The sequence below is a fragment of the Narcine bancroftii genome, chromosome 9 (genome assembly GCF_036971445.1).
Source record: "Narcine bancroftii isolate sNarBan1 chromosome 9, sNarBan1.hap1, whole genome shotgun sequence".
In the NCBI taxonomy this organism is placed as follows: Eukaryota; Metazoa; Chordata; class Chondrichthyes; order Torpediniformes; family Narcinidae; genus Narcine; species Narcine bancroftii.
Genome location: NC_091477.1, coordinates 48,686,605 through 48,701,695, shown reverse-complemented (window position 1 = coordinate 48,701,695; position 15,091 = coordinate 48,686,605). Strand labels below are relative to the sequence as shown.

General features: G+C 41.5%; 1 protein-coding gene across 3 annotated transcripts in view; it reads right to left on the bottom strand.

The window, feature by feature from the left end:
• clint1a (clathrin interactor 1a) overlaps window positions 1-8,602 on the bottom strand; it is a 155,850-nt gene extending 147,248 nt beyond the window's left edge. Inside the window, exon 1 of one of the 3 annotated variants that reach the window (XM_069899035.1) lies at window positions 8,377-8,602. In XM_069899035.1, coding sequence (XP_069755136.1) covers window positions 8,377-8,417 — 41 coding nt within the window. In that variant the 5' untranslated portion in view covers window positions 8,418-8,602. The other 2 variants (XM_069899037.1, XM_069899036.1) reach the window with 2 other exon arrangements.
• Window positions 8,603-15,091: the final 6,489 nt, after the last annotated feature.

Genomic DNA, 15,091 nt, shown 5'->3' with positions numbered 1-15,091 from the left:
GATTTATTTTCAGAATACTTTTTCCTTAAAATGTTAGTTCTCTCTCTCCTCCCCCCCACCAAAAGTATATGGTTGTCATAAGAGGCAAAACTGTTGCATTATGGGCAACATGGATAACTCAGACAAACTCAGTGCATTGCCCATTGGGTATAGATCAAGTAAATGCAAGTAGACATGTGTTAAGGGTGAAAAGAGACAAATTTAGCAAAAACATTAGGGAAATTTCTTCATTCAGAGTGGTGGAAGTATGGAAAGAGCTGCCAGCTCAAGTGGTGAATGGGGCCTCAATTTTAACATGAGAAAAATTTGGACAGGTGCATGGATGGGATGGATATTGAATGGATACAGGTCATTGTGACTAGACAGAATAATATTTCTGCAGACTAGAAGGACCTGTTTTTATGTGTTGCAATGTTCTATGCTTCTAAGAGAAATAATCAATACTATAATATGTACATTTTTTGTTGTTTCAAGCACCAACACTTCAAACAAAAAGAACGAGGTGAGTTAAAGATTGAATTTATTACTTATCTAAATCAATGTAAGGCATATTCACTCAAGTGAAAGACAAACACAATCATTGCCTTTCAAGATATCACCTCAAAAACAAGGGCTATTCAGTAGACTGTGCAGTGGGAAGAGGATGGGGATGAACAGAATACCCTTTAAAATGTGCTAATGCTCAATATAATAAACAGCATTACAGTGTGGAGGTCCAAATGGATTTTTTTAATATAATTTATGAATCATTCAATTTGTAATCTTGTATGGCTGTTTAACTTTTTTTAAAATTACTGAATTCAAAGTTTCTTTCGATTTGCATTTTAAATCCAACACATGTTGTCAACCTAATTTTAAAATTGAATTTCAGTTCACTCTGATGCCCTTCCACTTAACATTATTCCTGAAAATCAATTCTTCTGTGTTTAAGCTTATAAAATTAAAAAACACAGTTCTCATTACAATGCTACCTCCTCCATATGTCCCCAAACCACCCTCAAAAAATAAGCCCATGATTTTCTTGGTCCTTGTACATTACCTCAAGAGAGAAGGGGATTATGCACTCTTTACAGGATTTTCCCCTGCCCATTCCCCTCAAGTTGGGGGAATGATCTTTCAAAGGTAAGCAGAGACAATCAAGTCAGTAGCACTGTAACCGACTCCAAGGACACAAGGGTGCAGGCAAGCAGGGTGATCATGATAGACAAAAGTGATGAGGTAGATTCACTGGATACAGAGGGGCAGAGAAGAGATTCTGTGGCCAAAGAGAATGGGGATTGTGTGCTGCTGACTGGTTACTAGGATCAACCTGTGCAGTTACAAAAAATCCTCAAGGAGATGAGTGAGCAACCAGAGGTTGTTGTGCAGGTCAGAATACCCTCTCTGTAACTGGATTCTGGACTTCCTAATGGAAAGACCACAGTCTGCCCGGATCAGTAGCAGAACATCAAGCACCATCACGCTGAGCACTGGCGCACCTCAAGGTTGTGTGCTCAGCCTGTTCCTGTTCACATGACTGACCCATGAGGGCATAACCAGATTCAACTTTAACAGTGTCATCAGGTTTGCAGATGACACAACAGTAGCCTCATCAGCAACAACAATGAGTCGCACTACTGAGGTGGAAGTCGTCTCCTTTATGCTCACACAGTAAAGACAAGATAGTATTTCTGCAGGACTACAAACCATATTTACATAAATACAAGTTAGAAGTTAAACACATTAAAATATTAAGACATATACAGTAAAAGTCCACGGTACACTATCCACATTTGTTCTGGGAATTCAGGAGGCTGATGGCTTAGGGGGAAAAAAAACTGTTGCCCAATCTGGATGAAAATCTCATGATATGGTGCAAGAGTAACAACCTGAGTCTCAACGTGGACAAGACGAAGGAGATGATCATGAATTTCATGGACATCTTCCATTACAAACCAATAACTCTATAGTGGAGAGCAAGTTTCTTGGAGTTGACTTAACTAGTGACCGATCAATCTCCTCATTTATCAGGAAGACAACAGCGACTGCACTTCCTAAGGAGACTGAAACGGGTAAGGCTACCGGTCATCATTATGTCAACCTCCTATGAGAGCTTCCTAGCCAGTTGCATCAGTGTGGTATAGTTACTGCAGAAAATTGATTCAGAGGTCAATCCACAGACCAAAATAGTGGCAGAGAGGATCACTAGAGTCTTTGTTTCTCCCTCACCCCACCCCCGACATTATTTACCTGGCTTTTGTCTGAAGAGGGCACGCAAAAATCATTGCGGATCCCTTCCACTTTCAGCTGCTCCCATCGGGGAAGACATACAGGAATATCAGAGCTTTGTCCTATGGGCAGTGAGAATGCTGAACAACCAAAGGAACTGTTCATACTAACTATCCAAAACTCTCATAGTCATGAAACAATATTTATTTATTTGTGTAGATGAAATACTTGTCCTGCACGTCTGCACATTTTGCACCGAGGACCAAAAAACATTTTCATCTGGATGTACTTGTGCAATCAAATGACAATAAACGACTTGATTTGAATAAACAACATCGAGCAAGGGATAAGATCCTGCACAATGATTACCGGTCATTAGGTAAGAAGTTGAGATGCAGCACCTCAAGGGTACTCCAGAGTACTCCCTGCACTGCATGCTAGTGAGTTCAGAAATAGGAATTTAGGTCAGGTGTACTTGTAGTTTAGGTGCTAGCACAGGAATTCAGGTTTTGAGATCATTGTGATCTCTTCTGAGGGAGAGGCGAACTGTTCAAGAGGGATGGGTTGCACTTGAACCAGAGAGGTACCTATATCCTGGCTGACAGGTTTGTTAGCTCTACACAGATGGATTAAAATAGATTGGCAGGAAAAGAGGGATCCTATTCAGGTCAGAGACAGATGTGAGTTGAGAAGTTGGTATGAAGGCTGATGAAAGTTTAGTGGGCAGGAGAAAGGCAGGAAGTGAGGAAGGACTGTGCTTAAATAAGCAAGTGGCTTGTCAGGGAAGGCAGATGAACTGATGGCACAGATACACTAATTCCACTGGGATATGGTTTTAAATGCGTTGGCAAGAGTCAGGGGGCCTGGCCTATAGGGAGAGGTTGAACAGGCTAGGGTTTTGTTCCTTGGAGGATGAGGAGCGCTTTCATAGAGGTTCACAAGAGAGGAATCGCATGAGAGTAATACATCAGGAGAATGCAAAGTGTTTTGCCTAGAGGAGGGGAATCAATAACCAGAGTACATTGCTTTAAGATGAGAGGGGAGAGATTTAATAGGAATCTGAGGGGAAACAAAAAAAAAAGGATGATGGGTGCAAACAACAAGCTGTTGGAGGAAGTATTTGAGCCAGGTACTATTGCAACATTGAAGAAATATTTGGAGTGATACATGGATAGGATAGGTCAGGGGAATATGGGCCAAATCCAGGCAAGTGGGACCAGAGGACATGGTGCATTTTGATCAGAATGTGTAGGTTGGGTCAGAGGGTCAGTTTCCACACTGTAAAGCCCCTTTTTCACTGGCACTCTGTACCAGAAATAAACTTGGAATTTACTACCTCCCTCCATCCCCCTACTCATATCCCTGGCGTTTGCTGACACCAGTGTGCTGATAAAACCAGTGGAAAAGGGACAGCAGAAAGTCGCCCGTTTCCAGTTAAAGGTAGAACACTCTGATCCCCAGGGATGAGTGGAGTTCAGTGGAACAGCAATTAGTGTCCCAGTTAGGGGTGGCCCAGTGGAAAGGGCACAAAGGGCTTCCTATTCTAGGACACTGCACAACCAATTAACTGGGATGCCATTGGAAAAGGGGCTCTCTCTATATAACTTTAGTGTCCTCAAAACAGACTTTTCTTTAAAACTCCATGGATGAACCCTCTGATCTTTGACTCCAACATAACACTGAAAAAATTGGTAGATAATTCATGAATAATACTGTTCTACCTCAGTGGCCCCTCTCCCCATTCCTGTACTGTTTGTAAAATAGTCAGACAGATTAACCAATAGTTAACCATATTCCTCAATATCAGTAGTTGAAAATCTACTGCCTATGATCACACAGTAATTTCCATTCCTAAACTTGCTGTTCATCAGGTTGCACACAACCTGGACATCGGACTTCACCAGGTTCTAAGTTTCTGATTGCTGATCTTCCTTCTAATCCAGTGACGTCAATCCTTGTCCCTGAACCTGTTGGTGATACTTTCATCCACACTTTTACTATTTATAGACACCATTACTTCAATGGTATGACTCAACCAGTACAACGAGGATAAGAAGGGAGGGATGAGGGAACGAGAGACATGCAGAGAGGCAGGGGAGTCATCCAAGGTGATGTGGTTGATAAGTGGGGACAAAGGATTCCAGTGCTGGAATTTGATGAAAGGTGACAATAATGATAGTCCAAATGGAATTGAAGAGGCGAAAAGGGGGATAAAAAAACAAAGAATCCAGTGGAGGAAATGGAGTGGAGGAAGATAAAACAAAAGAATGGGTGGGAAGCTGGGTGAGAAAGGCGACAAGTATGGAGCTGGGGGGGGTAGGGAAACTGTGGAAAAATAGTGCTTGGAAGGAAGAGGGGACCTGTTACCTGAAAACAGGAAATTCACTGTTCCTACACTGCCCCAGTGGAATTCAAGGTGTTATTAACTCCATTTTATGGTGGGCCTCAATCTGGCAGTGGGGAAAACCAGTGAATGACAAGGGGAGTTGAAATGGCATGCAACCAGGATCTTGGGATGGACACTGGAGACAGAGCATAGATGCTCAGTAAAATGGTCTTCAAGTCTCTGTGTTCAGTCTCTCCAAAGTAGGGGAGGCCACATCAGGAACACCAAATACAGTAGATGGGGTTGGTGGAGGTGCTTGTGAATCTTTTTCTTGCCTGGAAGGGTTGTTTAGGTCTTAACCAGAAGGATGGTGTTGAGGGAGGAGACTCAAGAACAGGGGAAATTAACAGGAGTTATGGAGAGGTAGGGGGAGGGATGAATGTGCAATTGAACCACAGGTCAATATCCCTGAGTACTGTTCAAAGCTTAAAGATGTGGCAAAGCTGTTGATTTCTTATGCTTAGCTGCCAGTTTGATAAATTAATTCCAATTAACATTGGTAACCAATAGTTCACATCAAACGATTCAAAAATACATTTAGATTACTAAGAATACAAGGTTTTCCGACTCCACCTAGGAATATAGAATCTAAAACTTGTTTTCTGACGACCTTTGTCACTTTGCAATACTACGTTTATAGCAATTTCAAAACAGGAAGGACCAGTTTACTCATCATATTTGATTTGTTTATAACAAACCTTTGAACTCTGGGCACACCTCATCACGGAAAAGGCAATTACAGATCTCAACCAGATTTATCAGACCTGGAACTAGTTTAATTGCACTAATGAATACACACACAACTACACTTTACCTTCAAATACATCTACATATCCCTAGAGTATTTCATATGACCACAATTTTAAGGAGCTTTCTATAAAACTGACCCTATCAGTCATGTGCACAACAATTTGCTGCAGCAATAGGACATCCTTCATTTTGTGTGGTTTCAATTATGAAATTGACAGCTACAAGCAGAAATCAAATCAACAGGCAATCTATTCTATTAACCAGTATAAACAATGCAATGCCACACAATCGAAAAGTAATTCCAACATGCATTAGTGTACAAAAAAGCAGGAGGGACTCAGTGGGTCAGGCAGTATCCATGGATAGAATAGTCAATCAGGGTTTCAGATCAGGACCCTCCATCAAGAATGTAAGAAGATAATAATATTTATTTAAAGGGGGTGGGGAGGGGGGGGAGGAGAAAGACAGGCAAGGTGGGGCCAAGAAGATTCCGAGTACAGAACAGAAGTTGGAGAGACAGGTACATGAAGAGTCAACTGGGAAGAGTCAAAAATAGGTTAGAGAAAAGTGAGAACAAGAGCAGGTAAAGAAGAGATAGAAAAAGGGCAACCAGAAATCAGGGTTACATAAAACTGGAAGTTTCAAAGTTCATGGTGTTGACTTCAAGAGGAATATGATGTGTTATTCCTCAAGTTGATATTTTCTCCGATTATGGCAGGAAGTACCCAAGGGAGTAGAATGGTGGGAAGGCAGGGAAGAATGGATCAAAGAGCCACAGAGCCCTGCGATCTTGCTCTTGACCTTTTTCACCTCCAATTATTAACAGGAGGTCAAGTGCCTGCATTTCTCTACTAGTCTTACTCATTCTAACCTCAGCTCCCCAAGCACACTGCTCTTTCCACTCCAGACCAACTCTACTCTACCATTAAACTCAGAAACAAGGGAAGTCCTGTTGTTATCTGGACTGCACTAACGATAATCTGGAGATTATCAGCCATACTGAGTTCATTAATTCAGGTTACCTCCCCGCCACCACCTTTAGCTTAAAAGCTCCCTAATCCCACACTGCTAACTTTGTTGTGTAATGATGTCCCCTCTGCACTAGTTACACTGCAACATTCTTTACATATGAAACAGAAACTCAATTGCTCCTTCATGTACAGGCATCCAGTAATGATCATAAAGTACTAAAATGTCTACTATCCTTGATCGTTTTCCCCAATTCTAATTTTGAAATAAAAATCTGAAATACACATACAATTCACGTAACTACTGGAATATGAGCACATGGATGATAGAATGTGGTACGTTTTTCCTGACCGTAAGAAGTCTGGATCTCGTTATTATTCTTCTGAAGTCTGCATATGATTAATGACACTAAATGAAATCTAAAACTTTTGACCTATGAGAACAATGCCATTGAGGAATCACAATAAAGGAAACTAACAAACTCAGTCAATGCTCAATGTCTCAGTATTTTGGTAGTATTTCACATATTATTGTCAAACCTAAATCCTATCTATTTGCCTGAATGCAAATTTCATACACAAATCATGTTCTGAAGGTCATCATTAGTTTATTTCGTCATTAATTTGTCTTGCTATGTCATACATGCTCATTTATACCCACCATCCCAATACCACTGCCAATGTAGACAAATATAACAGACCTTTAATACTGTATTTTCATATCTGACTACCACCATAATAAAATAATTATGATCATTCACTTATTACCAGTAAACCAGCCAACAAAATACAATCAGCATCAACTGGAAGTTAAAAAAATAATGCTATATATGTTACAATAAAACATTTGTCAGGAGAAAAAGTCCACATTTAAATTATGTATTAATAAATACCAAGATAAAAACACAAATTTGCATTATATATTTCATAAACAAGTTTTAACAAATTATATTCTAAGGTGGTCATTTTCAAATAAAAACTGTTTTCCCAAGTGGGTAGAAAGGACAAAGAGACATTATCAATTTTGAAGCCAGGCTTGATGACAGTATACATTTTAGAAAATTCTATATAGCCAGCATAAAATTTAAAAAACTAGTTTGTACTGTCTAAACGTGACATAGGCAACAAGCGCAAATACCAAACAAAATGAAAATTGAAAAACAATGTCAGCACTACTAAGATTTATTTGTAAAAAACGTTGTGAGTAGAATGGGACACTTAATATGAAAATAATTTGGAATTTAAGAGCACAATAGCTATCCAACTTAGTGCAGGTTAAAAAGAGCGATGCTTCAAGCATTAAACTGGTTTGAGGTACTACAAGCCCCCTATCTGAACACAAAAATCAAGACTGCAAGAACCATTAATTTATAACAACCACTGACTTCGGATTTGCAAGGTGTTTGGAACAAATTGAGGAAAACAGAGTTAATGTGGAGGGATGGGGGGGGGGGGGGGGTTATATTTGCATACCATCCTGACCCTAAATGGTTTCTTATTTCCTAGTAAACTGCCAGTTAACATTACACAAACCTCACTCAATTAAAAAGGTAGACGAGTAATAACATTGATATGGACCTCCCCAATGGCTCTCCTCGAAGAGAAATAAAAAGCTTCATTTAAATGTCGTGTCCCAAGAACGTGCCTGTTCCACTTTAACATTTAGCATCTCTTTTTCCGTGATGATTTATACTCCTGTTGTTGGTGTATCTTCGGCACCAGCGTGGCTGTACAGCACTGGACTTGTGCATATAACGATAAACCCTCATTTCATTTGAGCAGCTGGATGGAACCCTCCAGGTCACAACTTCCGACAGTAACATCGGACCCAACCTTCGACTTTCCCAACTATTATAGACGGGGTTTAAAAAACACAAAGCGGGCGGATCTTCAAGTTGGGGAGAGGGGGTCGCTGCGATCAAAGTTGGGATCGGGGCACTGAGAAAGCGGGCCGAGTTCCAGGGCCATTCGGCCGGCCACCTCAGCTACCTGGTGGTGCGGGGCCGGGCCGCCCGCCGCCGACCTGTCACTAACAGCCGCGGGTGAGATCGAGCGCCTACTCACGCCTTGTCCACCAGCTCACGCATCTTCCACATGTTCAGCATCTTGTCGCTGCGCTCGGCGGGGCCTTGTTTCCCCCCTCCTCCCGCTCCGGCGTTACGATGACTCGGGGCACGCACGCACCCACCCAACCCCTCCTGCTGCCGCCGCCGCCGCCAAACTCCAGCGCTCGGAGAAAATCAGTCGACCAACTGGCGGCCGAGGAGGAGGAGGGAAGGGGGGGGGGGGGGGTGGGGGGACTAGTTGCTCAACAGGAAAATAGAGAAGGCCCCGATCTGCCGGTGACTAGCCAACTTGCTACGTCAGCGCGTCACGCACCGGCCCGCATCACCCCACTCAAAACGCGTGTGCCACGCACGGGCGACCTGGTGATGCACCCTGGGAATTGTCGTTTGGGTCCAGGCGGTGGGTGCTACGTTCAATAGGCAACGGGGCCGCAGGTGAACTACAAGTTCCAACAGCCACTCGATCCCTTGAGCTGCCGGCTCCCTGGACAGGTAGTAGGAAAATATTAAGTGCTGGTGTGGCTGGAAAGTTTTATATTCTAATGTATACATTGTTGCCTGATTTTTTTTTTGTCCGAAAACACGTCGTTTTATTCAAGGTTGCGACGAGAATGAATTGCCAATTAAATTCCACGGAAAACTTGCTCATTTATTGTACATTTCGTGAACCCCCCCAGGACATCCCAAAGTGATTCCTGGCCAATTAAGTATTTGTGATATGTCGTCACGGTTGTAGTAAACGTGGCAGCCAGATAAGCTTCATGAACTGGGTAAATCGTTTATTTCGTGAGTTACATAACCAAATATCTGCAATAAAGCCATAAATTACAGAAGAATTCAGCAGGTCCAACAATATTTGTTGAAAGAGAAACAGACCTGACGTTTTAGTTCAAGATTTCTTTCTCTCAGTAAGAAAGATGTCCTCCATGTTGGAATTTAATGTGGAAAATGTGAGATCATTCATTTAGGTGAAAAATGTAGAAAGGCTTTTACTTTGATGGTGGGAAATTTTAAAGTGTTTGTGTTCAGAGATTGTTTAAATGTTAAAGTGATGGTGGCTCTTGAGGTTGTCATAACCCAAGTTATGACGAGTGGGGACAAGCTCCCGCTGCTGCACAAATGCTCAAACAGGCTCTGACAACCAAGTCCAACTCCTGGCCTTCTCATATGGCATAGTTCTTATGCCTGGCAGAGCTGTTCTCACTTACAGGAGAAGGGGCAAAGGTGGACCACTGGCACCTTGAAACCAGTTGTTCTGGGCAGATGGGTAACTCATCTAGGAGAGGGAAAACTCTGATTTCAAACCTCTACTGCCTAGTGGCTATACCTGCTCACAGAAAACCATTTTGGGAGTAAACCCGAGGAAAAATCTGGAGTCAGAATTTCAAAGGTGGCTGACTGGTGTACTCTGCACTGGCGAAGCAACTCCTGCGATGTTGCTGGCCCCAAACTGTATCGACTTTAGTCATTCTTTGGTCCTGTCATTAGAATGGAAGGGGGCATAGGCCACGGACAAATCTCCATATCAACTCTGCCCTGGCTTGTGCCCTGAAGAAGCCACTACATAGTGGCTACCAGAGAAACTGTCAACCACAACCAATGGAGGCCACACAAAATGGTGTACAGAGGAGAATGCAATACCTGGAATGCTGGTGGAAGCTAAAATATTAAAGGCATTTAAGAGACTCTTAGATAGGCACATGGATGAAGGAAAAATAGAGGGTTATGGGGTAGGGTGGGTTTAGTACATTGGTTCTCAAGCCTTTTCTTTCCACTCACATACCACCGTAAGCAGTCCCTATGCCATAGGTTCTCTGTGATTAGAAAGGGATTGCTTATGGTGGTATGTGGGTGGAAAGAAAAAGGTTAAAAACCACTGTTCTAATCATACCTAATTGACTTGTTACATGCACGGTTTCATAACTCCAAAGGAAATGGGCCAATAACAATTTTTCTCAAGCCAAATATTTCAATAACATTTGGGTCGAGAGCATTGATTCTGGTATACCTTAAGCAATCCCTTACTAATCACAGAACACTGATGGCATAGGAGTTACTTAAAGTGGTATGTGACTGGAAAGAAAAAGGTTGAGAACCACTGGTTTAGTACTTAGTACTTATTTTTAAGGAATATATGGGTTGGCATAACATCAAGAGCTGAAGTGCCTGTACTGTGTGGTAGTGTTCTATGATGAATGACCTTGCACATGGATTATTGAAAGTTAACAGGCAGTTACTGCACACAACTGGGAAGGCAAATGAAATGTTGGCCTTCGTTGCAAGAGAGTTGGAGTGGAAGAGAAAAGATTTATTAATGCAATTTTACAGGACAGTGGTGGGTGGCACTCAGAATGTTGAGGGTAGTCCTGATACTTGCATGTATAAGTTTACATGTGATGGCGGGAATGCAATATAGCTACACCAAATTGATTTCTAAAAAGGGAGTTTGATTGTGTAAGGTGATATTGAGCAAACCACGTTAATGCTCCATATAGTAGTAAAATAAGAGGTGATCTATTTTAAATTTAAATTTAGACATACTGCACGGTAACTGGCCATTTCGGCCCTTGAGTCTGTGCCACCTGATTTACACCCAATTAACCTCCACCCCTGGTACATTTTGAATGGTGGGAGGAAACCAGAGTCCCTGGGGAAAACCCACACAGAATGTACAAACTCCTTACAGACAGCGTGGAATTCGAACCCCAGTCCTGATCACTGGCTCTGTAAAGATGTGGCACTAACCACTACGCCAACTGTGCTGACCCCAATTGAAAGTCAAAAAAATCTTGCTTGGGTTAATAGGATAGATTTTGACATGATGATTCTCCTGGTCCAGATTCAGAGGTCGCATTCTCAAAGTGATGGATCGGTCATTCGAGGAATAAGAGAGTTGGGAATTTTGAGGATTTCTATCCATGAGGACTTGAAAGGCTCAGTCACTGAGCACATTCAGGAAAGGCAGTGGTAGATTTTTCGATATTGATGTAATGGGGAGAAATTGATTTCAGTATAAAAGTGATGATCATAGAAGATGAGACAAAATTTTAATGAATAGTGAAGCAGGCAGAGGGGAAGATAGCCTCCATCTGCTTTTGTTTTGCATCTAGTATTGCAAGCTCCCATTTCATTTAGTGTGACTGTCACTTTAAAGGTTAGTATCATGTGAACCCATTCAAGATTCAATTTATTTTCATACTAATAAAATAGTGTCCTATTACATGAAATTCCTTTTTGCCTGCTGTAAGGCAGACAGATTCATCACTGGCAAATCTGTCTCATAGGCAGAGAAAGAGAAGCAAAAGAGAGCCCCCCAGTGTCATCGAATGTCTGAAGATTTGCCTCTAGCACTTCCGCAGTCACCCAGAGTCCAATCCAAACCATTGGCAACCCCGAACTCCAGATCCAAACCTCCAACACAGTCACTGACCCTTCGGTGCCCTCGACAGCTCGCAGCTCCGTTCCGATACCTGGTACCCCTCCGGCCATTTCGAACCAGTTACCAGCAGTCCACAGCCCAGTGCGAGACTCCCAAAGGCAGACTCCAACAGCCCGCAACTTCTGTGGGTTCACTGGTCCGCCTCTGTGGGCACAGTCCTGTGGGTCATCTCTTCTGCTTTCTCCTTCTCAGATGGGGGTTGATTTTCCCATTTTCTGGTGCCCTGATCCAGTCCTCCGTTTCCCCGGAGTCTGCAGCGCTTCGTGGTTGCTGCAGAATAACAGGTGCTGCCATCTTGGGGGCAGACCCTGAGGTCACGGGATCTCAAAACCACTGTCAGCTCCCTCAACGGGCTGTTCAAAACCCGTGCAGAGCCAACGGTAGTCAACTGGGTGGTTGGACACTGTGGGAACACTGTACCTCCATTCCCTGTGAGACTGCGCCAGTGGCAGCGCTGCCACTACAACAGCTCTAGCAGCACCGCCATCTTAATTGCATTCTTTATGGCATTTTCACAGTTGTGGAGAGACTGAGTGGCACCATCAAGTACAGATTATACCCAAAGTTAATACTCTAGAGCAGTAGTTCTCAACCATTTTCTTTCCACTCACATACCACTTTAAGTATTCCCTATGCCACAGGTGCTCTGTGATTAGTAGGGGTGGCTTAAGGTGGGAAGAAAAAGTTTGAAAACCACTATTTTAATCATCCCTAATTGACTTGTTATGTGCACAGTTTCATAACTCCAGATGAAATGGGCCAATGACCATTTTTCTCAAGCTAAATATTTCAGTAACAATTGGGTCTAGAGCAGTGATTCTCAACCTTCTCTTCCCACTCACATATCACCTTAAGCAATCCCTTACTAATCACAGAGCACTGATGGCATAGGGATTACTTAAAGTGATATGTGAGTCAAAAGAAAAAGGTTGAGAACCACTACTTTAGAGGAAGAGAAAGAATAATGATTGTTTATTCAGGAAAACAGGTGGTGAGAGAGTCGTGTGAGTGGGACACTTAAAGAAACAGGATTTTCATTATTGACCACCAGCCATCTGATAATACAGAGGTGGAGTAACTGTGAAATGATCAATTCTGCTCATTCTCCCTGTCAGGGGAATTATTGTACCACTGTGACCAAAGGAAGGGTCCCTTTGATTGACCTGTATCTGGGTAGAGGAAGCAGGAGAATTGAATGCATTGAATTGTGGCCAAGGTGATGGTCATTTCGACTGACCCTTGCCTGAGTTTTGGAAGCATCGTGGAAGTCACTCATTTTGTTTCCCCTAAGCAAGGAAAAGGGGAGTTGTGACAACGGTTCATCCGAAATCACATTTCTCAGCAAGAAACTCAACAAGGATTCATTAGTTTTTCAGCAGTCCAGTCACTTATAGTCTCTCTCACCTCCTTCGTGATTACTTCTCGGCATCAGTTTAAGTCTGAATTTCAACACAAGATTTCTAAGACTGAACTTGGGCCTAAGCTGCAATGGTTTGCATCTCTCTCTCTCTCTCTCTCTCTCTCTCCCCCCCTGTCTCTCTCTTCCCCCTCTCCCTCTCTCTCTCCCTCACACACACACACACACACACACACACACACATTAAAGCATATCCTTACTAATTTGTTATATTATTAGTAGTTACAAATAAATATATTGTTTTAAAAGAAAAAAAAATAACACTTGGTGATTTTCTATTGCTGCTGGTTTGTGACGTAACACTGGGGAATAAATATGGCAAAGGGATTCCCTCCTGCGCTTTTGACAGTCAAATATAAATCATGTATTAAAAAAAAAGACATTAAAAGTCAATGGAAAATAGCAGTTGATGTTTTTGGCTCACACAAAAAGTTCCCTGATTGATCTGAATTGGTATTAGTTTAAAAATTTTGTTGGAGTTTTAACTTGCTATTTGTGTTTGAGGACGAGCCTGATGTGATAGTAATGCTGATGTTAGAAGGCTTGTTAGCGATAATGAGTAGTGTGCACCCAGGTTGTGGGCCTTAACATAAAAAAGGTTGATGATCCAGTTTTTCCTCTTTTTGGATTGAATTGGTAAACTTCCATATGAGAAGTTGATGCAGCCTCAAGATCTCCCTTGAATTTTAAGTGATGCTCTGTGAATAGTTCCTTAAGTTCTTTGGCCAATCAAAAGTGTTTTCTTTCCAAAGTTCTTTGTTAGCTTTGGCTTTGGTGCCACTTCTACCTGCTGGTCACAAGTGCTCATCCATTTCTTTGTCATTGAGCTCAGTGCTGTTATAAGATAATAGCTAATCTATTAGCAAACAGATTGGCCGATTGTGTACCAAAAATAGTAAAACTAGATCAAACTGGATTTATTAAGAAAAGACAACAACGCACAATGTCTGTAAGTTCATTAACTTAATCCATGCACTATAAGGAAATAAGACGCCAACATTGGCTGTTGCTTTAGACACAGAGAAAGCCTTTGACAGGGTAGAATGGAATTATTTATTCAAAGTACTACAGAGGTTCAACCTACAGAGAAATATATTAATTGGATTAAAACATTATAAAAGGGACCAATGGCAAAGGTGACAGTAAATGGATATATATCGAACCAATTTAAATTAAGCAGGTCAACTAGGCAGGGATGTCCACTATCTCCCTCACTGTTTGCTTTAGCAATAGAACCATTGGCAGAACTGATAAGAACAGAAAATAAAATAAAAGAGATAAAAATAAAGAGAAGGAATATAAAATCAGTCTATTTGCAGATGACATCATAGTAACTTAACAGAACCAGAATTATCAATACAAGAATTACATAAGAAATTGAAGGAATATGGAGAAATATTGGAGTACAAGATCAACGCAAATAAAAGTGAAGCGATGCCAATGAATAATGCGGATTACACAAAGTTTAAAAAAGAATCGCCATTTAAATGGCAAACACAAGCAATCTGATACCTAGGTATTAGACTAGATAATAATCTTGGCCATCTATACAAATTAAATTATCAGTCATTAATGAAGAAATTACAAAATGACTTAGAATTTTGGAAGGATTTACCACTAACACTGATAGGAAGGGTAAATTGCATTAAAATGAATATTTTCCCAAGGATACAATACCTATTTCAATCATTACAAATTCCCTTAACATAAATTCTTCAATGAACTAAAGAGAATAAGGAAATTCTTATGAAAAGGGGGGAAACGGAGGTTAGCACTAGATAAATTAACAGAATGGTATAAACAAGGTGTTTTGCAGCTACCAATCTTTAAAAATTATTATACAGCAGCACAATTAAG